The sequence below is a fragment of the Plodia interpunctella genome, chromosome 13 (genome assembly GCF_027563975.2).
Source record: "Plodia interpunctella isolate USDA-ARS_2022_Savannah chromosome 13, ilPloInte3.2, whole genome shotgun sequence".
Classification (NCBI taxonomy): domain Eukaryota; kingdom Metazoa; phylum Arthropoda; class Insecta; order Lepidoptera; family Pyralidae; genus Plodia; species Plodia interpunctella.
This window is the reverse complement of record NC_071306.1, coordinates 2,575,789-2,603,071: the sequence shown is the minus strand read 5'-3', so window position 1 is coordinate 2,603,071 and position 27,283 is coordinate 2,575,789. Positions and strand designations below refer to the sequence as shown.

Here is a 27,283-nt window from a genome sequence, read left to right as displayed (position 1 = left end):
TCGTCACATTTTTTCTCTCCTACGTACAAGCAATGTCGTGAAGCAAAGCAAAATTTTGTAATTTAAGATTATTAAATAAATTATTAAATAAAAACAGTGTTTAGCAACAAAAACTACTAGAACTAACTAAACTATTTAATTTGCCACCAATAAAAGTGTACCCTACGATACTCTTATCAATAAAGTTGACGGAAGTAACCACAACGCCCTATACCTTTCACAACGGTTATATAATAAAGGTAATAATATGTTTACAAGAGATTACGAATATAAAGAGACCATACCAGATGTAAAAACCAGTATAAGTTTGTATAAGTCGGCGCGTGACAGAAAAGCGAACTAATTTTTGAACTACAATATTTTCCATTTAAAAGTGATGGTGGCGCCCCCACTCAAACTTAAAGTTATAATATTGGGTTTGTCGAACATCAGAGTCAATATAAAAGTGATGTTATGAGAGAAAGCCGAGAATGAATTGTGCAAGCATTGTCAGTTCATAAAACTTGAGTTTTGTTTATATGTAGAAAGAAAACTGATTTTATAGCTACAGTGCGGATGGTACATGGTAAAAAATACTATGATGTATTTAAAAAATATAATACCAATTATAGTTACGACCAGATTTAGCCCGCAGCTTCGCCCGCGTTGTTTCGTTCGTCCGCTCATAACTTATTATTGTTAATATCTCGGATTCTAAGCATCGTATCGCGATGAAACCTATACCAGATTTTAAGTTAGACCATTAACTATACAACTGTAAAAGCGCATCAAATTCTTAAGTTTTTGCGTGATGCGAGAACAAACATACAGTAAGACAAAAATTTTAAAAAATGTTTTGGCTTCTATTAGTCCCACCCCCATAATATATTGCATATATACATATATATGCATATATACATGTTCTTCTATACATGTATAGTTTTATTATATGTAATAGATAATAGATAAGGAGATACAAAACGCGTTTAAATTAAACTGATATAGTTTAATTTAAACTCTTGATGTCTTTTGAACCTTACAGCTTATTTTGTAATTTTCTCGACATGCAGGTGTAAAAAGGTCTTCAGGTGTTCCTAGTTACACTGGAGGCTGCGATGCGACGGCTCGAAGCCCGGAGTCAGCGTATAAAACAGACCATTAAATTTTTTATGTGATTTTTCACCGCCGCTGACGACAACGTCCATGGAAATGCTATTGTGGCCTATCTCATAGCTGCCAAGGCTTTGTGTCCCTTAGTGGCCAGTGGATATTGTAATATCCATGGGAGGATATGGAGGTTTTCGTTATGATGTAATATTCATTGATTTTTTAAAAATTGCTTCAAGTTATCATGCCAGATAGAGTACAACACTAAAATTCATTGTAATATTATAAATACGAAAGTCTGTCTATCTGCCTGTCTGTTCCACTTTCACGACTAAACCGCTGGATGCCAATTCTGATGAAATTTGGTATACATATAGTCAAAGAAAAAGTTCAAACATAGGCTACTTACTTGTTTTTAATAAATCAAAAAATCAAAATCAAATCATTTATTCAGAAATTAGGCCTTCACAGGCACTTTTTCACGTAATATTCTAAATTAAATCAACCCTCAAATGAATCAATGTATGATGTGAAAGTATGAAAATCAAAGTCTACTTTCGCAAAAAAAAAACACGCGGGCGAAACCGCGGGCATAAGCTAGTAAAATATAAACAGCGAATATCGTCGTTGACAGTCTTCCAGACATTATTTCGCATTCATAAAAATACGTACGGATTTTGAAATCCATTTCGGCTCTCATTCCACCTACCTAGTATCCAAAAAGGAAGTCAAACGAGTGTTTATGTCGAAACCGCATCGGAACAGGTACGGTCCCGTCTGTGTCACTGTGACGCAATGCCGTCATAACTCCGGAATTGTTGGATTGTTACAATGATAGGTTATTCTCGAAAATAATAATAATAATAACAACTTCAAATTTAGTCTCAATATGCTCCACGAATATTCCCAAACTGCTCCACACCAGTTTTATTGAATAATGATTAATATGATTATCTACAAAAATAATAATAAATATACAATTATAATAACACTGTAAGTGGGATATGTACATAGGAGATATTTGAATATAAGTCTGTCTGTCTGTCTATATATATGTCGCGCATCACGCGTGTCTTCGTTTTCATGGGACATTATCCTCGTAACAAACTTTTAGTATATCACATTATTTATTTATTTTATTTATTCGTTTATACATATACATTATTGTATATTAAAACATACCATATTGAATCGATGGGTTACATTTAATGTTAAGTTTAATTTCATCTTAATTTTGAACTATTTGATTTAGGTACTCGATAGTTATATACTCAGTTTATAAGTTTTTAGTATTTCTGACTTCTCAGTTTTAAATATTTTGTGTTGGTTGTGTTTTGTTGCTTTTAATCTATCTATACTTATGATAAAACTGTACCTGGACTATTTCTGTACATAGGAGATATTTACGAAAAAAATTTAGAAGTCTTCTAAATTTTTTTCGTAAATATCTCCTATATATGAGGGCCATTTAGGGTCAATAGTTATTCATATAAATAACAGAGTAAAAAAAATCTTAGGTATTATTATTTAGGTATTATTTAGTGGCATGAAGAAAATATTTCCTATTCCCATAAGCCCTTATGGGGCTCAAGACGTGGGGGACACGAACAACAACACAAAATTTTGTTGCAATTTCGCCCGTATTACCGTCACATAGAGTTCTACACCAGGCAACTTGATATTCTGTCAACTGTACTATAACATTTACTTAAATTACTCTTTTATTATACCCTGCCCGAGGCGTACAGTTATATTTAGTTATTTAGATAGAGAGTAACTCTGTCTATTAAAGCTCATTACGTAACAATACAGCTCCATGGAAGCTTTATTATGACTGGAGGCTAAAATGTCTACAAAGATGTTGTAGGCGTTGTAACTGAAGTGTACGATAAGTAATGAACTTTTTATTTAATTAAACTTAATATTATAACACACACATTGTTTTAAGTTATGATTAACTAGCAATGTAACTTTGTAATTTCCTATATTTATATAGGATTACAAAGTTATTAATGCAGTTGGTGTATCTAGAAAACTGGATCGAAATTCCAAAATATTTAGGTTTTCCTTTGATTTAGACACTAAACACTAATTGTATTCTAAATTTGAAGCTTCTATGTATAATAGAAGTGCCTTAGACTTTTGATGACCGGTCAGTCAGTCAGTAAGTGAGTGAATGACAAAATCAAGAATCTTTAACAAGTTACAATCCTTAAAGTACTGGTTCAAATTGAATGAAATTTGAAATTTACAGTGTTTATACAATACCTGCTTAGTTACTGAAAATGCAGGCTTCCTGTTTTATCCACAACGAAGTTATTGGGGTTCGAATTTGGCCTGAATTGCTGTGCCGCTTTTTTTATGCTCGACTTGAGGGGGCACTGCCGTGCCCCCAGTAAAATTATACACGTAAACCTCCTCTTGAAAAATTCAATTAAAAACCAGTATCAAAATCGTCGCGTAGTTTTTAAAATCTAAGCATACGGACAGGCAGAAAGCGGGAAGCGAAATTGTTTTACACTACCTACCTATGTAGTCATTAGGTTTCTATTTCTAGTATACGATTTCTTACTCAGCCGTTGAGTGTCGTAGCCAAAGGTCCGCTGGAGTCATGATACGATTACGATGGTGATAACGCCACATGGTCCTGCCAAAAAGCGGCGAATCAAATTAATTGCTGGTATGATGTCGTCAAAGAATCATTCTTACGCTTCAAGCATATCAATACGTGCCAATGATAACACAATGACAACTAATGACGCAGACTGACACGGGGAACTAGGTGAAATGGTTCCAGTATGGGAGGACTGAGGGCTTAGTGCGGGTTTGCATTTCACTTCTCACGATTCGAAGTGAGTAACAACAAACCAATCACATTGCGGTGTGGTTGTCGTTACATCACAATGGCACACTGTAATTGGTTCGCTGCGTTTCACTTCGAATCGATTCGATGATGAAAAGTGAAACGCAAACCCGCACTAAGCCCTCTGATCACCCGTCTGGTGCTCGCACAGGCGTCCCCAAATAGTCCATTCAAATATCATTCCATAGATCAGTACTTCTATTCATTATTCTGCAATAGTTCGCACTCCCGCCGAGACTGCTCATGGGCTTACATTGGTATATCCGGGAGCAGGTTTTGGCGGGAGACCTACTAACTCTCCAAAACGCCTCTACGTCTTGGATCCACATCCCCACGCAAGACTCTCAAATACCGGACTATGTGCCGTGAATCCCAAAAGAAGAAACAAATTGTAATAATAAAGGAAGCAGACCGAAGAAAAAGGAAAATAGACTAATAGCGGAGGAAGAAACCGGGAACTCAGGAGACTTACCATAATCTCTTAACGCGATCCAATATGCCACCTTAACTGATCTGAATCGTTCCTTTAAAGTTTATGGTGAGGCTGCAGATAAAAGAAAAAAATCGTATCAGCGATCGTCCGAAACGCACAGAGAAGAGATAGATAATCTCATTAGCTATCGAATAAAACTTGGAATTTCTGGTTTTTGCTTGATCGAAGTTAATAATATCAAGTGCTCGTTTACGAAGGAAGTTAGGCAACCCATTTAAAGTCCCTTCAAGGAAATGTACACAACACAGAGGTTGTAACCTAACCTATAGTACAGTCGTACACGTATCATGGTTCAATTGTGAAGCTAAATTTTTAAAGTTTTTTTTAATCATGCAAACTAAACATGTGTACAAAATTTCAACTCAATCGGTTGAAGATATCTGCTTCAAAATTGAGTTGCAAAATTCCATTCGAATAGACATAGGAACATACGTAGTCACATTGCAAGTTTTAACTTGTAAAAAAAGTAAAATGGACTCCACCACGCCAACATTACACTAAATATTTCAGACTAGATGTTGCCCGGGGCTTCGCTCCCGTGAGAATTTTGAGATAAATTATAGTCTATAGCAATCTTGAATAATGTATACAGATACATTATGTAATGTAATGGTGAAAGAACTTTTGAAATCGGTTCGGCAGTTTCGGAGATTACCCGCCACATGTGGGGTCGGTACAGCATATCCGCCTTCCCCACTTCTCTTTGTCTTATCTATACTATTATTATAAAGAGGTAAGCGTTTGTGAGTTTATATGTTTGAGGCGGGTAATCTCCGAAACTGCCGAACCGATTTCAAAAATTCTATCACCATTAGAAAGGTACATCATTATTACACATTTTCTTACTGACATTATCCAAGATTGCTATATTTTATCTCAAAATTCCCACCGGGAACGAAGCAAGCAACGTCTAGTAATAAATATTACTCAAAAATAAATTTCTGTAACTTTTATTATGAAACTGGGGAACTGGTACCCGTATTATGAATTCAAAAACCTGTATTACAGGTCACCATAGGACTCAAAATTAAAATATTTACGATGTGAAATTTAACTTGGGCGATTCGGTTTTAATTACAATTCGGTTGAAATTACAATTTAAAAGTTATTGTTGCTGCATTTATCAACATTATAAGCAAATTTTCAGTATCATTACATTAATCGATGAGTTTGACTGTACCCACTATGTAACTAATTGCCAACCCCTTTCTCTTTTGAACTCCTAACAGTCATAAAGCTCGTAGCTATTGCGTTGAAAAAGCTCGCCAAGTGAACTTTGAATAATAACGCGTCAATTCAAGTCATAATACCATTGTAATTCATCCTACAAACATATTATTTAGTGTAAGTGCATAATGACTGTATCTGTATGCAGTCTATAATAGATTTATTCTTTTGGCATATGTTTGTGTATATAATGTAAATGTTAAAGTTAACAAGTTTGTTTGAACTGTCTAATCTGTAGAACTTTGAGTCCGGGGATTCGCTTTTTTAGGGTTCCATACTCCTACAGACAAGGAACCCTTCTAGTTCCGCCATGTCCGTCTGTCCGTCCGTCCGCGGTCTAGCACAAATGGGTAATAATCACCATTTTGATCACACATTAATCACGCCGACGAAGTGATCAAATAAAATCGTGAAAAAACATTGGCACGCATATCATTCTTGGCGAATCAAGCCAGTACTTAGGGTTTGTGCCTTCTGGTAGTACTACTAGTAGTAGTACTAGCTAGTAGTACTAGCAGTAGTACTAGCAGTAGTACTAGTAGTAGTACTAGCAGTAGTACTAGCAGTAGTAAGTACTAGCTAATAGTAGTCTAGGACCAGACGTAAACAGAATGACCAGACATATATTGCCTACGTAATTTGTGTCGGTTTACATGAGTGAACTAATAGATAACGTGTGTTCGGTTTACAAAGTACAACTCCATTCTAATCTAATATATCTTGAAAATCCCCATTAATTAGTGTCATTGACTTCGTTCAGAGACGAGATGCATGTTGCGAGCTGGAAACAATGCATGACGTATGCATCCGGAATTAATTTCTGCATGGTATAAAAAAGATAGATTAATTGGTAGTATGTACAATCAACAGCACATCAATTTACCTAAATTCATTGCAAACTCGCCCCTATTACTGCTGATGCTGACCCTATTGATGCTGGGTAACTTGATGTGCTGTTTACTATAGTGTTATAATTATTTAATGTTGGGCTAAAAACATTGCTATTTAATAGCTAGCAGGGTGGCAACGAAAGTAATAATAATGAAATTAAATACTTGGTATCTACTGGTAGACAAGACAAGCAGCTGTACACAGCGATAGATCAAAGATTGTAGTGACTAGGCTAATTAAGATTATTTTAGTTCGCAGCGTATTTAGTTTTAAAAGACCTTCTCCCTCCTCTATCAACTTCAAAAGTTGATGGACGAGGGAGAAGGGAAAAGAAGACCAAAGAAGTCCACTATATACGACATAAAAGTCATGTCGGGTGCCTTTAGGCGACTTGAATACTGACACCAGTGTAGTGTTAGCAATGGACACACTCGAAAAGGAATATTTGTCTATTTACCTCGTATTAAAGGGATATAGGTAGCACCCAATAGAGCGTTGATTTGCCAACGAAACGCGAAGAAGAACAAAAAGTATTAAAAGGAAAATGGCTTTTAAAAAACCAAAGCTAATAATCTCCAAGCTGATTCCAAAGCTTCATATAATATTAAATACAAAACTCCGATGAATATGATTCTCCGTCTGCTTTACATATATTCATTACACTCACAAATCTAAGATGTGACGTCGCGTGCCTCTATTGTTTCACCCGGAATTTCTCAGTTTCCTCATTATATTTGATATCAAGGTTTACATACCATCTTAACACGTAACAGTATTACGTGTTAATATCTTTGCTCATCCAACTTAAAATGGTAACAAATGCCCATCACGAAGGGATTTAGACTTTAATTAACGAACTTCGGTGTCCATGGTTATCCAATACTACACATGTGGAAACTAGATAAAAACAAATCCTATATAAGCCGGGAGATTCGATATTGTGACCCAAACACGTATGTGTTTTATTTTATAAGTATTTCGGGAGCAGAGGGACACAATTATTCCCGTATATTTTTTTTGGGAATTATGTGTCAACTTTCTTTATTATAAACTAGATGTTGCCCGCGGCTTCGCCCGCGTAAATTTTTCACGGGAACAGTCATTTTCCGGGATGAAAGGTACCATATGTTCATGTCCATAGTTCAAACTACATGTATGTACGTGATGAGGTAACAAACAAACAAACTTAGTTTCGCATTTATAGTATTATTGTATTAATGTTATCTAAAGACATGATGTGACTTTTACTATTACGGCCATATACCTAATCGATGACGTAATTAAAGAAAATAAAAAAAACTTAGAAGTTCCCACACAAATTGAGCTATGACGAAATAAATGGAAACAATTTTGTATGAGAAAATGTTAACATGTGCTTTACAAACACAAAATTAATTTTCAATATGTGTAGGCTCGGTCATAGCCGGTTTTGTAAGTACACGTTGCGGTAACATGTGTATGTATGTTCATCTAGACCGAAATATCATATACAGGATGTCTATTCTTAATATATTCGTTGAATGATGTTGCAATTCGTAAACAGCTATAACAATTACTATAATTATAGTTCATTTTCTTGACAGCTTTCACCACTTATATACGAATTACAGACCTGTTATTGTAATATATCCATACTAGCTGCGCCCCGGGGCTTCACTCCCGTGGGAATTTCGAGATAAAAAGTAACCTATGTATTATTCCAGGTTTTATTCTACCAGTGTACCAAATTTCATAATTATCCGTCCAGTAGATTTTGCGTGAAAGAGTAACAAACTTTCGAATTTCTTTTAATGCAGAAACAGAAACCAGAACCTTTTAATTGTAATTGGAGAAAATGTATGAAATAAACTTTATAACAATTGGAATTAGGCCCCTTCCATCCAATTCCAATACCTTTTCAAAAACTATAATTTTTATATAATAAATTTTCCTAGAAGTTGGACAGTTTTATAAATTAAACATGCTATAAACTTTGTGCACGTTTAAAAAATCACCCTGTATATAAATGATGTCCACATTTGGATGTGATGACTTAGGTCAAGCTCAGAGCAATCACTCAGCATACAAACATGGCCATAGAAAAGGTTAGATTCTTCGTGATAAATGTACCAATATTTTTATTGCATGTAATAATTATTTTCTATTGCCCGTGCATATGGAATACAAAACAAGCTGCAAGCAGTGTTACCCGCGTAATAACTTTTTAAAATACTTACGTTTTAATGCACAGTAGCGCATGAGCCAATGACTTCTTTTTGACCAAATCTTACGAGAATCACGTATTTCGGGATAAATATTAAACTATGTGTTAATCCAAGGCATCAGCTACCTCAATACAAGATTTCATAAAAATCAGCACAGCCGTTTGAGCGTGAAGAAGAGTACAAACGTACTCACAAACTTCGCCTTTGTAACATTAGTGCGATTGGAAATTTGTCCAGCGCAGAAAAGAATTATTTTTTCGAATTCTATACAATCAAGGGTGGAAATGTTAACAATGACTGTAACATACAAATTATTTTGTACAATTAGTTGGTCTGCATACAAACAAAAGTGAATACTTTCTCTGTGGTTTCGCTAAATTTACTTTGCAGTTAGCATCCTCACAACAAAAGATCATAAACTTAAATAATGTTTTCTTTTACTGTTTCGCTATTAGTTTTCTTTTACTGTTGTACTTCTCTCGCTTGTGCAATTTCAGTCCAGACTGTTTCAAATTACATCCTTTATTCTCATAGTCTTAAGGGTCGAAATTATATAATCACTAGCTCATGCCCGCGGCTTTGCCCGCGTGAATTTGTCTGCGTAAACGGAACAGACGATGTTCATACAAAATTTCACCTCCCATTTCGGAGTTGATTTTTGGAAAAGTAACCTATGTTTGAACGGGGGGGTATTTAACTACATGCATACCAAATTTCATCAAAATTGGTCCAGCGGATTAGCCGTGAAAGCGAAACAGACAGACAGACAGATAGATAGACAAACAGACAGACAGACTTGAATTTATATAATCATTTTTCGGCGCGAGTAAATCGCGAACAGACAGACTTTGTTTTATAATATGTAAAGATACGTGGCAACGTATTCTAACGCAACTAATACAACAACCTTTTACAGACATTTAGAGAGGCTTCAAATAAATTAAAGGCTGTTCAAGCTCCATACAACAAAGGGAATTTTAATAAAATACTTCCAAGTATTAACATGCCTTTCTCGAAATTTTAATTACCATCTTAGCTTCAGATTGAATAAATGACAAAGTGTTTGTACAAATAGCAAAATATTGCAGTGACTAGCTAGTCTGATCAACACAAATTTGACCGCCTGAGTTGATAGACGGACGGACAGACAGACACACGAGTGATCCTGTAAGGGATCCGTGTTTAATTTTTGTACGCAACCCTAAAAATGCACTCGAGCACCAACACCCTCAAACAGAGCCAATCTCCTATAATATATACAGACAGTTTAAGTTAACTCTAAACTCATAAATTAAGCCAATTGGCTAAACCCTAAATTAAATGATGCTTAGATCTAAAGGGCAAGTGAATGGGCAATGATAGTGATCTAGGACACGCGAGAAATGCCCTTCTATAACCTATATTACTTACAAGGATTCCCTTGTAACATAGTATTTATATGTTTTATTATTTTTTGGATCATCAACATCATTATACAGCCCTGTATGACCCACTGCTGGGTTAGGCCTCCTTCCGTCTCCGCCTACCATCACTGTCCTGGGCCATCCATATCCAGTTGTTGCCAGCAATATCATTTACATTATTTTTTACCTACATTTTATATTTAATTGCGAAAGTAAGTTTGTTTGTTTGTTAGTTTATTACCTCTTCATACGTTATCTACTCAAACAATCGTCTTGAAATTTCTCATATATTATATGATTAAGAGTATGGAGAAGGACATAGGGTACCATTCAACCCGAAAAAAAACTATTGTTCCCGTGGGATTTGCGAAAAACCTATATTGTATTACAAGTGGCGCCAAATGTAAAAACGCTAGATGGCGCTGTGTGTATTTTAAATGCGTTATGCATATTTTAATTAAACTATACCAATCCCATTTTAATACGAAGAAAAACCTGTTCCCGAGGGAATTTAAGCAGGCGAAGCCGCGGGTAAACAGCTAGTTTATAATATTAAATAAATAAATAATAAAAATACAAATACAGTCACAACACAAACTTTCAGCTTGATAATATTAGTGGGAAGTAGCATATTTGGCCCATATAGTGGGTCACGTCACGACCCATCCTCATTCATTTACAAGGAAGACCAGTGCCCCAGCAGCGAGGTATTTCATTTTACGATGTAGTAATATCACCAGAAATTGAAATAACTGATGATTATCTACATTTGTAAAATAAAATGCGTGTGTGCATGAGCAAGCAGCGCGGGTAAACTATGTTTGCGTAAAAGTTACGTCACTCAGTTAGAACATCCAACCCGCCACGGCGACTCCTGACCCGTGACCTTAGAGATGCGACGCAGACCTGTTTCTATCGATAATTTTATATGTCGATGGTCGACACATTTGCCTGGAAGGACATTTGCACGTGATAAATACATGTATGTGCTACTAAGGTAGATGACAAAGTCGGAAAATAGTAAATAATATGTATGTATTTACATAAAATAGATAATATGCTCTAGATATAATAGATAATAATATTGTGATAAAAATGCTGCTGGATCAATATACGAACATTTAAAGTTGGTTAGAAAGTCCATTTTAAAACATAATAAAATTTTATTATAAAAACGATCTCAACCATTGTAAAAACTAGATTTTGAATTAACTTTAATTTGGAAGTCATCAGCATATCGAACAAAGATAGCGTTTTTCGTCAAGATATTACTAAATCGTGACGTCACGTTAGAGTATTATTTAGTATGGTGCGTTTGAACGAGTCCAAAAATGTGTAATTTTATTTTTGTAATATCTTTGAAAAAATTGTCATTATCACAGTAATATTTGCACTAGTGTGAGGGCCATCCAATAGTCATTAAAAAAATTTCAACTAAGCTATTATGTTTATGGGATACTAGCGGCCCGTCCCGGCTTCGCTCGGGTAAAAACATAATAAATCATACACCTAAACCTTCCTCAGGAACCACACTATCTATTGGTGAAAAGCGCGTGAAAATCCGTGCAGTAGTTTTTGAGTTTATCGCGAACAGACAGACAGACGCGGCAGACTACTTTGTTTTATAATATCTAAGGAAAACTATCGACAAATTTGATTTGCATCCTTACCTAAGCGTTGCGTCTCGAATAGGACACAGCTGCCCAATGGGGCAACCATAATCTCATCCCGATGAGAATTTTTAATGATTACTTTCGAAACGATGCGTGTCTCGTGTTTTCACGGTATTTTGTAATGAATCTAATAATCGCACAACAAATGAATTAATTGTGTACAATAAAATAATTTTGAAAACATGTCCACATTCAGTATTTTCGACATGAAAATGCTGTTTATTGGGCAAGTTTATGAGCATGAATAAGCTAAATCTAAAAATAACAACCCTACTAATACTATCGTACTTGTTTATAATTTACTAGATGTTGCCCGGGGCTTCGCTCCCGTGGGAATTTTGAGATAAAATAAAGCCTACAGCAATCTTGGATAATGCAGCTTTTTAATGGTGAAATAATTTTTGAAATCGGTTTAGTAGTTTCGGAGATTACCCGCCTCAAACATACAAACTCACAAAGTCACAAATTCACAAACGCTTACCTCTTTATAATAGTAGTATACATTGGCGAATCCCAACTAATATTATATTGCGAATGCAAGTTTGTTTGTTTGTTACCTCTTCATGCTCAATCTATTCAACCAATTTTCTTAAAATTTTGCATACATGTAGGTAGTTTGAAGTACGTGCACACGGCAGACAAGACAAATTGTGCGTTTATAATATCCCTTTTCGCGTAAAATTGTAGGTAGCGATGTTTCGCTGCGTAAGGTTTCAAGGTTTAAAGGCTCTCAATTAACCACAGACTTATTTTGTAAAAAAAATTAACCGCATACACTAAACACTCCATGAGTATGTTCTTCACGCTAATATAGTATTTTTCTTATTTCGTACTTTTGAGCAAAACGAAATAAATATATTTTATACGACACCTTGCTCACAAAGAATCATATTGCATGTTTAAACTTAGATGTGAAAGTACGTGATTTAAGTTGAACGAAAAATGCGGGGGAAATATTGTATGAAATACCTATTGTAAATCAATTGTGCCCCTGAGGAGATATTTATTTGTTTTTTCAAATAAACAATAAATAGTACATTGTTCACCGAGATGAAAATAATGAAACAAGAAAAAACCTGACAATATATGATGAAATAATGAGATAATAAAATATTTATCTGTAGCTATAGTACCTACCTACTTACTATTAAGAAGTATTGTATAATATGTGACTTGTAGGCACTTTTTATCTATGAATTTCCATGGGAGGAAAACTCCGAGACGCAGATATTTTTATGAAAAATTGCAGGAGGCTAAGGCTAAACTTTTTCTCCTCTTTCGCTTACTATGAAAACGAAAGGAGAGGCGATAAGCTTGATAAATTTAAACGTAGCATAAACAAAACAGGGTGCTTACCATCATCTCTTAAAATGAAGTTCAGAACCCAAACTTATCTGCATCGCAAATTCGTTCGCGATTAATTTTAAGTTCCTAAATTGAACTGCTTTTTTTGAATCGTAAAAGTTTATGTTAGAAGACTGCAACCTTTTTTTGTTCACAGAGACACCGATGTGGGTCTAAGGGGCCAATTTGAGCAGAGTCCACTATATGTCCACAAAGAATTTGAGGTACTTAATAATATTATTTTAGAAAGGCAAAAACTTAAAATTTCCTTTATTAGTTGCGGAAATTTACATTTCTAGGTCCGAGCTCAAACACTGTGGTTGCGCTCCTTGGCATCCATCTTACATCATAGCATAGCTATAATAGGATAATAAATATAATAGAATATATTTTTATATATTCGCCAAATGCTTAATTTTTCTGTTTGTATTGAATATTATTTACATGTAAAGTATCTAAAAAAGTATTATATAATAATAATAAAACTAAATAAATACCTAAAAATATATATTTTATGGTTAGATAAATGTACAAGTGTCATTTTTCAAGACTGTCCTACTAAATTGAACAGTCAACGGCGCAGGAATCTACACGATCATTACTTACCTATATTAGATCGATCGAAACATGAAATCGAGGGCCAAACGAAACAAAAAAAATTTGCAATTAATTAGGATGAAAACAACTATTATACTGAGAAACGAACAATACTATATAATAGTGTACTAATATACAAATTCATTATAAACGCGCCGCTATTACGCGCTATAGAGGGTAACTTGATCTGCTGTTGACTGTACATAGTTAATATACTAACACATAATGGTCCAAGTTGATTGGAAAAATAAATTAATATTCTACTAATATTAATTTATTTTTATAATTGTATATTATAATTGAGAATGTTAATATTTATAGAGTGACGAAGAAGGTGACGAATGGGAAGTGCGCCGAAGCAGGGTTCAGCTCGGGGCGTTGATCGGGAGTGGAGCTTTCGGCAGGGTCCACGTGGCGCAGCTGGTCGTGCCCAGTGGGGACACCATCACTGTTGCCGCCAAAATGTTGTCAGGTAATTGTTTTACAAGCTTTTGACGACGGTGGCGCAGTGGTAAAGTGCTTGCGTCTGAACCGAGAGGTCCCGGGTTCGATCCCCGGTCGGGTCGTGATGGAAAATGATCTTTTTATGATTGACCCGGGTCTTGGATGTTTATCTATATATGTTTTGTTATAAAATTATAGTATCATTGAGTTAGTACCTATCCCATAACACAAGTCTCAAACTTACTCAATCTGTGTGATTTGTCCTAATAAAAAAAAATCTATTATTTAGCACTTTTATTTACACTTTTATTTAGCATCATTTATAACCGAAAATTTACAACAAAATTCCAAATCAATATAAAAGCTTAAATTTAAATCTATTTAAAAAGCACCTCAAGTCTTTATTAACTGATAAATGTTATTATACTTTAAATGATTTCTTTAATGATAGACTCGGATAGAATTTAGGGCTAGTATAAGTACATTATAATTCTTTTTTTGTTTTGGATTTGTAGTGGATAGCATGCTCCTCTTTATTTATTTATATTTGCATACCTATATTCGGTAAAACGTGTAGGTCTAATTAATTTTGACTATTTGTACTCATGTTTTTGGCAAATAAATGTTTTCTTTCTTTCTTTCTTAGTTTCGCATGTCCCGATGTTTGTCTGCAAACTAATCTTGCTAGTGGAGCCTTCGGCAAGGCCTTGTCATTTTATCCTCCTGCTGGACTAAGGCACCCCTTTCTGATTCCACAATTCCCGACATTCTGCCAAGAAGCGCTGGATATCGTCACGCCACTTCATTCTTGGTCTATTTCTCCCCTTATTTTTGAAAAAAATAATGAAGTAACAAAATTCTGGATTCGAGCGATACACTCTATTTCTCCCCTGACGACCGTCACACACAACGACAACGAACAAAATATTAATGAACGTATTTTAATTTCAGAAAGCGCAACAGAGGAAGAGATACAAGACTTCCACCGGGAGATAACGATGCTAAAGCACGTGGGGTCCCACAAGCATGTGATCAGACTCGTCGGCTGTTGCTCCAAGAGACTCCCCCTAATTGCCCTCCTGGAGCACGCCCCTCGTGGCGACCTGCTGTCGTTACTGAGGGCCGCTAGAGGAAGACGGAAAGTGGATCAAGGGACGGGCGTGACAAGGAGGGTAGATAGCGAGAATACGCCGAGGGTTTCCGAAGCAGACAGTAAGTTAATCTGATGTACTTTATCAGATCATCAGTCATGTAAGAAATGACAACCATAATATCATAAATTTTTGGACTCGTCCAAAAATGAACTGCCACAACTTAACAAAAGAGACATCACAAGTAAATATTTCTATGTTGTTGTAATTGTTTTTGTTTTTACATTCAAGGAATTTATGTAGACGTATCTATTTTTAAAATAGAAAAAACGTAAAAAAAAAACCTATAAAACAGAACCGGGAAAAATATGTATAACTATTGTCATAAAATTAAATATTCCATTTACCTGACAGATATTTTAGAGCAAATATGTCGTTCTAAATTTCAACAGGTGACGCTTAAAAATTCTATGTTTCGAAAATATTTCAATGAAATTATTCTTTTAAGACATTTTTTGTTATTCAATGAAATTTAAATAATCTCTTTTGGAATTCAAATAAATTTTCTTTCTTTTTTATTAATTTAATTCAATGTCCCTCTCGTTACCATTAGGATTAGCAGAATTGAATAAAAGATTTATCGGAATCTATAAAAAAAATCGACATAATAATACTGCCATACATAGTTTCTCTGTGTCAGTATCGGTCTTTTTTACAGACAACAGGTGCTATTTTTACTTTTTTAAACAGCTGCGTATATATCAAAGTAGGTAGATAATAAAATTATACACAATTATTTTTCCAGCCGAATACACGAACATAAGCGACGGGGATGCAACCCTTAGTGATGATAAGCCCTGCATCTTGGACCCCCCTAAAACTGCCCACCACTACGTGGCCGAACCAGCTCTGAATCTTGACGGAGGGACTATGAGGGATTACGCTTTGCAAGTCGCTTTGGGGATGAGACATTTGGAAGGACGAGGAATTACTCACAGGTATTTAGATACATCTTCTTCTTTCCTGTGGATGTCGTATGAGGCGACTAAGGGACACATAGCCTTAACAGCTGAAAGGCAACAATAGCATTCCCAAAAAGGTTTGACGATAGATAGGCGGCTAGTTGTAAAATCATAGCCAAAACTTTAAATTTAGATTTAAAGGACATTTTTATTGCGAACCATAGGCGTCACAGTCATGAGAGAGACTTAGATACTTCTTAGATGAATATGGGTGTTTCTGAAAAACTAAAAATCTCTTAGAAGTTATTATTCTCAACATAATATTTATTTATTACAGCGAATCCCTGACAGGGCTGTTAGGGATTCGTGGTCCCAAATGAAATCGGGAACACGCGCTCGCTGTACATAAAAAAAGATTGGGCCAAATCTCATAAGAAAATAACTCGCGATATGATAAACAGACCCTTAGATATTGAACATTACAATAGTTACCTATACTGAGTTCCCGGATGAACAAAAAAAGGTTTGTTACATTTTTATTTTTTTTTCGTTAGGTACTCACTTGTTATAAGATACACTACGAAAAATGTACAAAAAAGGTTAGCCGTAACATTATTCTTCAAAAAAAGGTCCGAGCAACATTGTCTCCGACGTCCGAAATATAACTGCGCAGTTCACTGCTACCGGGAAAATCCCGGAATTTTCCGGGAATGTACGGACATTCCAGGCCCAGCTGTATCTAAAATATAGTATATGTACGAGTATAACGTATATTCTGGGACCGCGGCTAGGGGCAATAGAACGACCAAAATAGGTAGCTTTGTTGTGTTTATAACAGAAACCAATTATTTTCGTGTTTGGGGGAAAGAAAATTTATTTTATTTGGAATTAGAAGACGATGTAGCTTTGTACTTCTTCTCCAACTAATTGAAGTTGGATATCTTCAATGCAGAGACTTTCTGTGTCTGTACTAGTACACTGTATGTAGGTACTACGTACCAGAGTACCTAATAATTCCATAATGTAGATACATAGGTACCTAAGTAAAATTAAAAAGTAAATGTGCGACTAAAATCAACGTAATATTTTAACAAAGCATTTAATACATTTTTACAAACATTATACATAACAAATCGATGATAACAATTACTATTTAAATGCGACATTTAGTACACATTTGGTGGCAAAAAAGACGTTTCTTACTATTGCTTATAAATATTTCCAAGGCGCTGCCGTCAAAAATCAGGCTAGCACTTTTTCCGCAATATAAAAGGCATTCCTAAAAAGAATGCATTCAATCGACTTTATAGTCGCGAATCTGTCTCTTGCAAATCGCAATTTATTAATAACCGTTATCAGACTGCTATAATAAACAATTGAACCTAGTTTTTTGCCCCTTTCTAAATTAATATGAATGATACGATAAGTTCATTAACTTTAGTTTGGGTGTCTGACAGCACAAATCTCAATGTTTTTTAGATCACGTTCACACAACCAAAGAAAACAGTACGCTCTAACTATGTAAAAGTTGCGTATATCTACACTGCGTATTTTATTTAGGTATATGTCTCGAGTCTAGGTCAACACTGAAACTGAGCAACGAACGTGGATTGTCCGCAACGTGTATTTGCTGCTTTAGAAATAGTAGGAGATTATAAAGGTCTAGTAGTAGGTAAAAGTAATCTAAGATTTTGGAATCACCTTCCTTACCACCTTATATCCAGGTCCAGGCAATATCTGCGTGATATTAGAAATAGAAAAAGTATTATTATATAGAACTAGCTGTTACACGCAGCTATGTTTGACCCCTACCATTAACTATATCCATTTCAAATTTCATCGAAATCGCCCTAGCGGTAGCCGGAAAAACGTGACAGAAAGACTTTCGCATTTATAATATGAGTAAGTATCAATTCTTCGTCATAGTCGCAGGTTTCGTCGGGACATTTCAATGGGATTTCTCTCATTTCCGTTGTGGAATTAGTCCATGGTTGTATGTTGTAGGCTAATTATTTTTAGAGGTAAACATATACATATTTTATGTGGCTGTCCAAATCAAAGGGCGCCCGTCACTTACGCCATTATTGCCGTTGTTTTGTATTCGAACAACGGCAATAAAGACAAGTGCCAGCCGCCATAAAGTCCCTTTTGATTAGGACGGCCACATATTATCACGTCTGTTTCCCATGGAGCAGTCAGAGACTAAGGATTTCCACTTGCCACGATCCTGACAAATCTAACTCCCGTCCTCTACATTCATAACGCTCTTCACTTCATGCATGGGTCGGTAGTTATATCAGCTCGATTTTACATGCCGACGCGAATGCGTGAACATTGCGTTGTTAGTATAAGCACTTTTATTTACCGCAATGAAAAAGCAGCAACTGAATCATTGTAAAAATATAATTTTGATTCTGGTAGGATGATTCCTAGATCAATCCATACAACACATACACTGATCCTTTTTCCCACTTATTTATTCCCAATTTGACGAATACGTACATCAATAAGGGCCGGGACCCTTGAGATACGACCCTTTGATTTGGTAAAATGTCTTTCAAGTTACGTACGCCGGTTAATTTTCTATATTATATAAAGTGAACCTTGGACAAATCTCTTAGGACCCTCAGTTATTATAAACTTAGATGTTACTAATCGAAATTGTCCCGAATAATAATGAACTCTGAATAACAAACTGGAAACGGTGGTGGTGTAATGGTTGGTGGTGCGCTGTCTTTAAGATGGTTAAGACGCCTGTAAACCGAAAGGTCCAGGTTCGAATCCTGCTCATGCTACATGACTTTGTATACCAATTTGGCTCATTATACATGATATTTTCCAATGGGAACTTTTGGTCTTCCGGGATGAAAAGTACCCTAAGTCCTTCTCCGTACTTCAAACTAAATGTATGCAAAATGTCAAAAAGATCGGCTGAATAGATAAAGCGTGAAGAGGTAACAAACGAATTTACTTTCGCATTTCTGATATTTATTAGGATATCATCGACCACCACTTTCTTTCGGTGAAATAAAACATCGTGACGAAACCTGCACTCTGGTTGATTGTCAACTTGTGTACCTATTGTAATAGAGAAGGCAAACCACTCCATTAATGGTGCCATGAAAGTCGTGTGTGTTTCATTCCACGTAATGACCACGACCCTCAGCCATGAGGAATACGTCTATGAAGAAGAATAATAAACTCACTTTCTGTCACTGTGTGTGTGCGTATAGATAGCGATAGCGTGTAATTATTTTTATAAAAAAATATTTTCTTTAAAATACTTAAACATTAAATTAAATCAAATTGAGTAACTACATATAAAACATCGGTAAAAATAATTTCTTTGCTGGCAGAAATAAAGTCAGCTATTTGGTAATGGCGTATTTTTGAGGCAAGTGGTCAATAGCCCGGGGTGACTACCACAAGCGGGCAAGGATTTAAATATTTAGCTCTGATTTATATGGTTTAGAAAATTTTAAATCGTCTCGTGTCTTATGTATGCTACAAATTCAAAATATGTTATATTTGACATGTATTAAAATGGAACGCGTTCATTTTTGACTAGTTGTATGCAGCCCAGAGGCCGAGAAAGCGTGACAGACAACAGTTTTTGGAATTCGCATACATAATATTAGTATATTAGTATGGATGGAACTTTGCTTTGATAAATTATAGATTCCCATAATTATTCAATTACAAGGTACCAAATAAGGCTTAGTTTATGTAAGAATATGTGTATTCCAAATTAATGACACTTTCAGAGACCTCGCCGCCCGTAATATCCTAGTCGACGGAGCAGGGGTCCTCAAAGTGGCTGACTTCGGCCTATCCCGGACCGGCGTTTACGTACACACGCGGGCCAATCCCGTGCCGCTGCGGTGGCTGGCCCCTGAGGCGATCCTTCATTCCCAGTACTGCACTGCGAGCGATGTATGGGCTTTTGCTGTTCTACTGTGGGAGATTGCTACTCTAGGTAAACATTTGTATTTTTATACTATGACAGAAATAAAACCATTTGTTGGATTTGATCCGGACTTATTGGAAAGGTTGGGAAAATAGTGGGCGTAAGTAAACCCATCTATCTTAGCAATTTTTTTTAACTATAATTGTTTGTTTGTAATAACTTTATAGTTCGAAAATAAGTAACATAGTTTAAAATTAATACAAGGAAGATAGTACATGTACAAATGGCGGACTTATCCTATGTAACCCGTGCTACAGTTAAACGGCGACAGAATAATTATAACTTAATAATGTATTTTCCTATACTATCTTAAATAGATAAACAGATAGATCGATAAATCTTTTCTCTTATACGTATACAATAAATCTCATTACCCTAACGCCTGAAAGATTTCTATTTAAAATTTTAGTTCTGTATTATTGCTGCATTTATTCCAATTATCTTTTTAGAATTACAATGCAAAGTCCACTGTACAGTATCCTACCATATAGTTAATTTATGTAACCTAATTAATATTTTGACAACTTGACAAGGCAAGGTCCTTCAAATCAGTCTTGCATTTATGATTTCAGGTGGTTTCCCGTACGCAGAACTAAGCAACCACCAAGTGCCAGCTTTCCTTGCTGGTGGCAGTCGGCTCCCCAAACCAGCACGCGCTTCCACTCGCCTCTACCAGCTCATGATCGAATGCTGGTCAGCCGACCCCAACAACCGGCCAACGTTTGCCCAAATAGTGGACAAACTCACGGCACAAATACAACTCTACGTGGACTTGGATTGCGTACTCCCACCATCGGAGGAAGATGTTTTTAGTGAAAACAATTTCACGTCATAGGTTTTGTAAAGACTGAATAATTTAATTTTAGATTTTGCACAGTAAATGTTTGAACCAATGTTTGTTTTAATTTTTACCGACATTCTCTACACAACATTAATAAATAATTTACCTTCATTGCATAGCCATTTAATATTAATATTTATTATACATATTACAATTCTTTGCAATATTATGTCATTCTTATGTGGTACCTATTAGCTTCTGCTAAGCTAGTTAAAAATATCCAAAATTATTATTCTGTCGGTAAGAAACGAACCTTGATGAACGTATCGCTTCCGCGTATCCTGTTCGTGAAGTTATTAGAGGATCATATAACCTGATAGCCATGGACGTATGATAGCATGCATGAAAAGCGTGACGCCAATGGAAGTCCCTAGTCTCTGCCTGCTCCATGGGAAACAGAGAAAAGAAACGGAGCCGCGAACAAAACTATATTAAAAATACATAAAGCGAAAACTTAATTTGTTCTTTACGTGTAAATTTATTTACATTCTAGAGTAACTGTGGCGGAAAGAAATTTAATTATAAGTGTACCTACATTCCAATTTCATCTGATAAGCATCGGGTTTCCTGTTATAATACACGAACTATGGTGAGACAAACACAGCACGAAACATCGTTTTTGTTCATGAGGATTCAGCTACACGAATCCCACTGTTGGACATAGATAAGCACAAGAACAACTATGGCAAGTAAGAACACTTTTTATCGCAAACATCCAACAATTTCATTTTCGAGAACCTACACAACAAATTTCTAACCAAACACGAAGAAATATTTCTATTCAAACAAGATTAAGATTTTCTAATCAAACAGGAAGAAATTTTGATCGTGACTCTAATTTTATTTTCAAAGTAAAAACGATTATTGACGTCAAAAAGATTATTTAACTAAGTCTACCGCCTTTAATGTGAGATTAGCAATACCATCACTGGTTTCATTGTCTAAATGTCTACTGACCGTATGCTTACAAGTAAACACTGGGTATTCTATTAATTCATTCTTCAATGGTACTAGTCACACTAACTTAGGTCAGTTCAATGGTACCATTGGTATTACAGGTATTTTCATGTACTAATCATACAAAAAGACATAAAGAAAGATTAAAGTTATCCATTCGTTCTATCCAAATGGTTATTGTACTCGAAGTACGCAATCATATGAGCGATGTCAATATCGCGCTAAGGCTTAAATCAATCATAAAAAAAGAAATTCGCTAAGGCTTAGTATTACCGTATTGTTTTTATTTTCAGCGACAAAGGCGACATTTATTATCATGCTAACGGTAGTGTCAGCAGATGGGTTCAAAATAGAACGAAGGTTTAACGATCCACTGGTCTTCATAGCGAACCCTATCGAATCCAATTTCCCAAGCCACTGGGTCCCCATGAGCATCGTGAAGGCAATACTCTCTGGAATCTCAACCACCAAGAAGGTGACTATTAAACTGAAAGTTTCTATACCTACTACAACGACAACTACAACGACTACGACGACTACAACTACAACTCCGAAACCAGGAGATCCACCACCACCACCGCCACTACCTACTTCACCCGCACCCCCGGCACCAGATCCACCTGCTACCACTCCCGCACCTGATCCGCCGCCAGATCCACCGCCAGAACCCGCACCAGAACCAGAACCAAAGCCAGAGCCAGAGCCTGAGCCTGAACCCGCACCGGAGCCGGAGCCGGAATCGACACCTGAGCCGGAACCCGATCCAGAACCAGAACCGGATCCAGAACCAGAACAGGAATCCGAGCCAGAACCTGAACCGGAAGAGGAAGAAGAAGAGGAGGAGGAAGAAGAAGAAGATCCACCTACAACAAAAAAGAAAAGGAGAGCTACAGACAGCCACGACAACATGGCTGGTCGATCCGGAACTACACCAATCATTTCCCCGTCATTCGCAGTATCCGAATCATTTACTCCTACGACGTTATCTCCTGAAGTAACATCATCTATTTTTAAGACAACGTTATCTCCTCAGGTGACTGATTCGTTTGCTAATACGACTACAACATCGCCTGTGGTACCTGAAACAACTACTACTGTTTCGACATCATCTGCAGTGCCTAAGTCAACTACCACTACAACAACGTCATCCCCAGAACCTGAGTCAACTACGGTTGACACAACGGAATCAACTACGACTAAACCGATAGTTACAATGGGAACTTCTTGATGAGAATAAAAAATCAATTCACATAGGAATAACTTCAATGACTGATTCCTCATTGAAAGTAAATTTTATTTAATGTTAACTTTTTAAATTTTATTAATAAAGCACTTCACTTTGTAATATATACGTAAAAGTACCTAGCATTAGAAAATAACCCATCATTTATAGAACCTCATATTTATGTAGGTATTTTATAGTACGTCACACACACAGTAATATCAGGTAGGTACACGCTAAACAGGTATAACAACAAAGAAGGTACCTTCTTTCTAACTGACTCACCACTCCAGTAAATAAGGTTTCTTCATATAGCATGCATGTGTCACGTTATTCATGGCATGAAATAAATAAAACCACGGGTACCGTGCATTAGTAGCAATAAGACAAGTCAGAACAGGTACTGACAGGACAGGAGGACCTCCCAAATAACGAAAGTCCTCCCTTTTCAAAATGGATAGTTAAGTAATAACCATTGTATTGTTTACTCAGCGACTGACTTCCCAATCTTATCGCTCCAATCCCTGATAAAGAACTGTTGGCAGGCGCCACGGCACTATTTTTTGTTGGAATAGGTCACCGGCATTATATTGACAAAAATGCCTTTTTTCGACGACATTAGAAGTTTATTACAATAGACAAGACAAATAATTTTGTTTAGTTTGTTATTATTACTCTACTTAATTTACATTATTAATGTGTGGACAAACAATAAATTAAGGGATTACTATCAAGTTGACTGTTTTCATGCATTTAAAAAGGTATAAGTAGTTACCAAAATTTGAAATGTATAGGTATCTTTTTAAATGCATTTGATAATACCTTTACAAAATTATTGAAATCATTCATGAGAAGGCACTAAAAAGAAAAATAGCTTACATTCTCATTTATATTAAATTAGTTTATTTCTAAGCACTTCATCGACAAACACTACATTTTCCTATTTTAATATTAAGTAATTCAGTTTACTAGTAATTGACAAGAAAGCATACAACGACACGATACAACTATATACCTAAATGAATCGACAGTCTTTTTTTTTTCTCCAAATCTATTAACTCCATAGTTTTATATAAGACAAGACATATTTTTATATGTTCACATGTCTTAGCATTGACAGCCAGTCGCAGGAGATCATTAAAATTTAAATTATTAATATGCATGGGCTGAACGGGACTGGGACTTGTACCATGCCCTTGCGCATTCCAGAGATGTGATACAAAGGCGGACGGATTCCTACCTTTAATTTTTTCAACTCTACACTCTTTTGTCTTTTGTTTATGGTACTTGTCTACGGTTTTAAAATAAATGTTTCGAATAAAAGAAGGCTTAAAAATTGTCAAGTGCTTTGGGGCTTATTATAAACATTTCTGGAAATTAACATGTAGTGAAGTTTTTGTGTTCAGTAGTGAAGATGCATGTGAACTGAAAGGTTCCAGGTTCTTTTTACCGTGCCAAATGAGTTTGCATACCAATCTGACACTACAAAATTGTCAGATTGTTATTATTTCCCACATTAGCAATATATTATGGGAAATAATGGAGAAGACAATGCTAACTCAATTAATATTAGGTAGAAAATCTAGTGCGTTACATAATGGCCACCCACACTAAATGGCCACGACCCTCAGCCACGAAGAATACGACTACAAGAAGAAGGAAAAGTATTGGCACCATCTCATTGTCAATACCAAAGATTTTGATTCTCTCTGGTATCAATTATACATCTTGACAGTCTTTGAAATCGAATATTAAGGGGCGACAAAACAAAATATGCCCAGCCCAGTAAGTATTGGACTAAATTTTAAAATACGCCACAAAAATTCCAATTTTATTTATTTGAATATCAACACATGTAAGTAACGTTGGAATTGGATAGACTTTAGAGAGATAAGAAAGTAGCATTATTGCATTCAAATATTTGCTTGTAAAAGTGGTTATTGTGCAGGATTGCGGTACCGACCACAAAAAACGTTGAGCGAGTCTTGAATGCGAGAACGCACCGCGTGGTCGCCTCGCCACTCACCACAAGCGCCGGCCGATGCAAAAACTGGCGCCATGTGCTTACACATTCACGTCCTTATGACACAGCCAAATCATTTTGAAATTACACCTTATTGCATTCAAAATAAGATGCAGTTTCGTACAACGTCACAAACATCATTGGGGCAAGTAAAGTATTATCTACGACGCTAGTGTTGTAAATAATTATAATAACGAAGTATATTTTTAAATTGGTTGTTAAATAATTTAATAGTCTTTTTTGTACACATTAATATTAAAATACGATTACATGGCATATAACAACTTCTGAAAAAAGTGTCCAAATTACCGCGCTCTTCCAAAATTACTCTAAAATAAGAACATTATTAATTTTACCTACTAAGTTCGATCTGCTGTTCAAGCAATTTGTATTGCAGAAAAAATATATTAAATATATATTTTTAGATTGTACAGATTTTACTGGAAATCAACTCCTTCCATCATCCAAATCCAATCAAAAAGTGCAGTGAAATTCTATTCACTTTTTCTTATTCAGGTAATTCTTTACCCTGTATAATTGTGTTTGTGTTTTATCATAATAAAAATTAAAGAAATAACAACTTAGCTCAGCAGTGGGACACATAAAACAGGTAATAATAAAACAATGTATCGTAATCAACAACATCGATAAACGATATAAAATGCGGTGAGTGTTTTGCAGCACTAGTTGCTGGCGTCCGACGATAGGCTGGCTCGCTCTAGCAACTATTCGTTCGTTTCGTTTCTCTTCAGTCAGTCGAGTTTTGATCGCTTGAGGGGATGACGTGTTGTCACTCGACAAAATAACGTGAACGCGTGTTCGTCTTATCCGCAATAATTTATGTGGAAAAAACTACTACAAATAACTAAAGTGCCACAATAAAGTGTATCAGTGATTAATTAACAAGGTTATCGTACAATAACTGTGATTTTTATACCGAAAGTGATATTTTTAGACGGGGTATATTCTTATGATGCGTGTTCTGTAGGACTGTAGTTATGTTGACTGGGTTGTGTGATTAATATTTTTAATTGGTACCATGGCGTTAGTTAATTTCAGCTTGTGTTTATTTGTTTTCCTGCACCATCTCTCTACGGTATATATGTACGAAGCCATGTCAGAATCTGTTGTCAGCCACACAGGTTAGTGAAGTTTCATTATTACTTACCTAACTACTAATTTTAGCTCATATCTAAGTAGGTATATACTTTGGAACAAACTTAACAAACAGTAAGCTACAAAAGTAGGTACCAGGACCGAGATACGAAACTGAATGCTGTCTATATACTATCGCTGAATAGTTCGCCTAACTATGGCTGGCGGTTCGGCATACATAGCTAGTTTTTCCTCGCGGTAAATAAAAGCCCTCACATAAACTACTCAATATTCAATCATTCGCTTTGCCATTTGTCCGAGTTCGGCGATAGTGTCACCAGCATCAGGTGAGCCAAAAACACCACGGAACATGATAACACATCTTTATTCAATTCAGTTAGATATTATAGCAGGTTTCTGACACCTGAAACATAAACCGTGAGTTTGTTGAAAGTTTTTAAGGTAGAACGACGCCCAGAAGTCTACATATAAAGAATGTAGATACCTATATAGGTGGTAGTTACGCGGGTAATAGGTACCTACCTACCATTAAAAAAATTAACTCGAATGTTTTCCTCCTTTCTTTGCCGTAGCTTTAGGTAGGTAGGTACCTATCTGGCAAATCAATCAATCGGGACGCTATGAAGTGGTCCTATTCTAAGGTGCACCACGTAACAATTACGAGTTTTAGATATCGGATAGAAAGCGGTTACCGTAATACCCACCAACAACTCGTCTCATCAAATTACCTAGTCTACTATCTTTTCCGCCCTCGATGAAATTGTAACACATTCTCTTTGAAGAATGCCATATAAGAAAGCCATGCTATTTCTACAGAGAAAGTGTAGTTGATTAAGTACCTACCTATGTATAGCGTGGTTCATCGCAATAACTGGCAGG

General features: G+C 35.8%; 3 protein-coding genes across 5 annotated transcripts in view; all 3 read left to right on the top strand.

Annotated features, from left to right (window-relative positions):
• LOC128674904 (fibroblast growth factor receptor 1-A-like) overlaps positions 1-21,132 on the top strand; it is a 96,329-nt gene extending 75,197 nt beyond the window's left edge. For 2 of the 3 annotated variants that reach the window (XM_053753888.1, XM_053753889.1), the window contains exons 9-14: positions 13,342-13,408; positions 14,103-14,253; positions 15,177-15,437; positions 16,122-16,314; positions 20,043-20,254; positions 20,818-21,132. In XM_053753888.1, coding sequence (XP_053609863.1) covers positions 13,342-13,408; positions 14,103-14,253; positions 15,177-15,437; positions 16,122-16,314; positions 20,043-20,254; positions 20,818-21,080 — 1,147 coding nt within the window. In that variant the 3' untranslated portion in view covers positions 21,081-21,132. Of the gene's footprint in view, positions 1-13,341; positions 13,409-14,102; positions 14,254-15,176; positions 15,438-16,121; positions 16,315-16,615; positions 16,735-20,042; positions 20,255-20,817 lie in introns of those variants that run through there. The other variant, XM_053753890.2, reaches the window with a different exon arrangement.
• A 485-nt stretch (positions 21,133-21,617) lies between these two features.
• On the top strand, positions 21,618-23,392 carry LOC128675015 (proteoglycan 4-like). The gene is made up of 2 exons (XM_053754063.1): positions 21,618-21,775; positions 22,337-23,392. The coding sequence occupies exons 1-2, from the start codon at positions 21,769-21,771 to the stop codon at positions 23,269-23,271; spliced, it is 942 nt and encodes a 313-aa protein (XP_053610038.1). The 5' UTR covers positions 21,618-21,768; the 3' UTR covers positions 23,272-23,392.
• A 2,650-nt stretch (positions 23,393-26,042) lies between these two features.
• Positions 26,043-27,283, top strand: part of LOC128675010 (BMP and activin membrane-bound inhibitor homolog) — a 58,780-nt gene continuing 57,539 nt past the window's right edge. Inside the window, exon 1 of the mRNA XM_053754058.2 lies at positions 26,043-26,430. Coding sequence (XP_053610033.1) covers positions 26,328-26,430 — 103 coding nt within the window. The 5' untranslated portion in view covers positions 26,043-26,327. The remainder of the gene's footprint in view (positions 26,431-27,283) is intronic.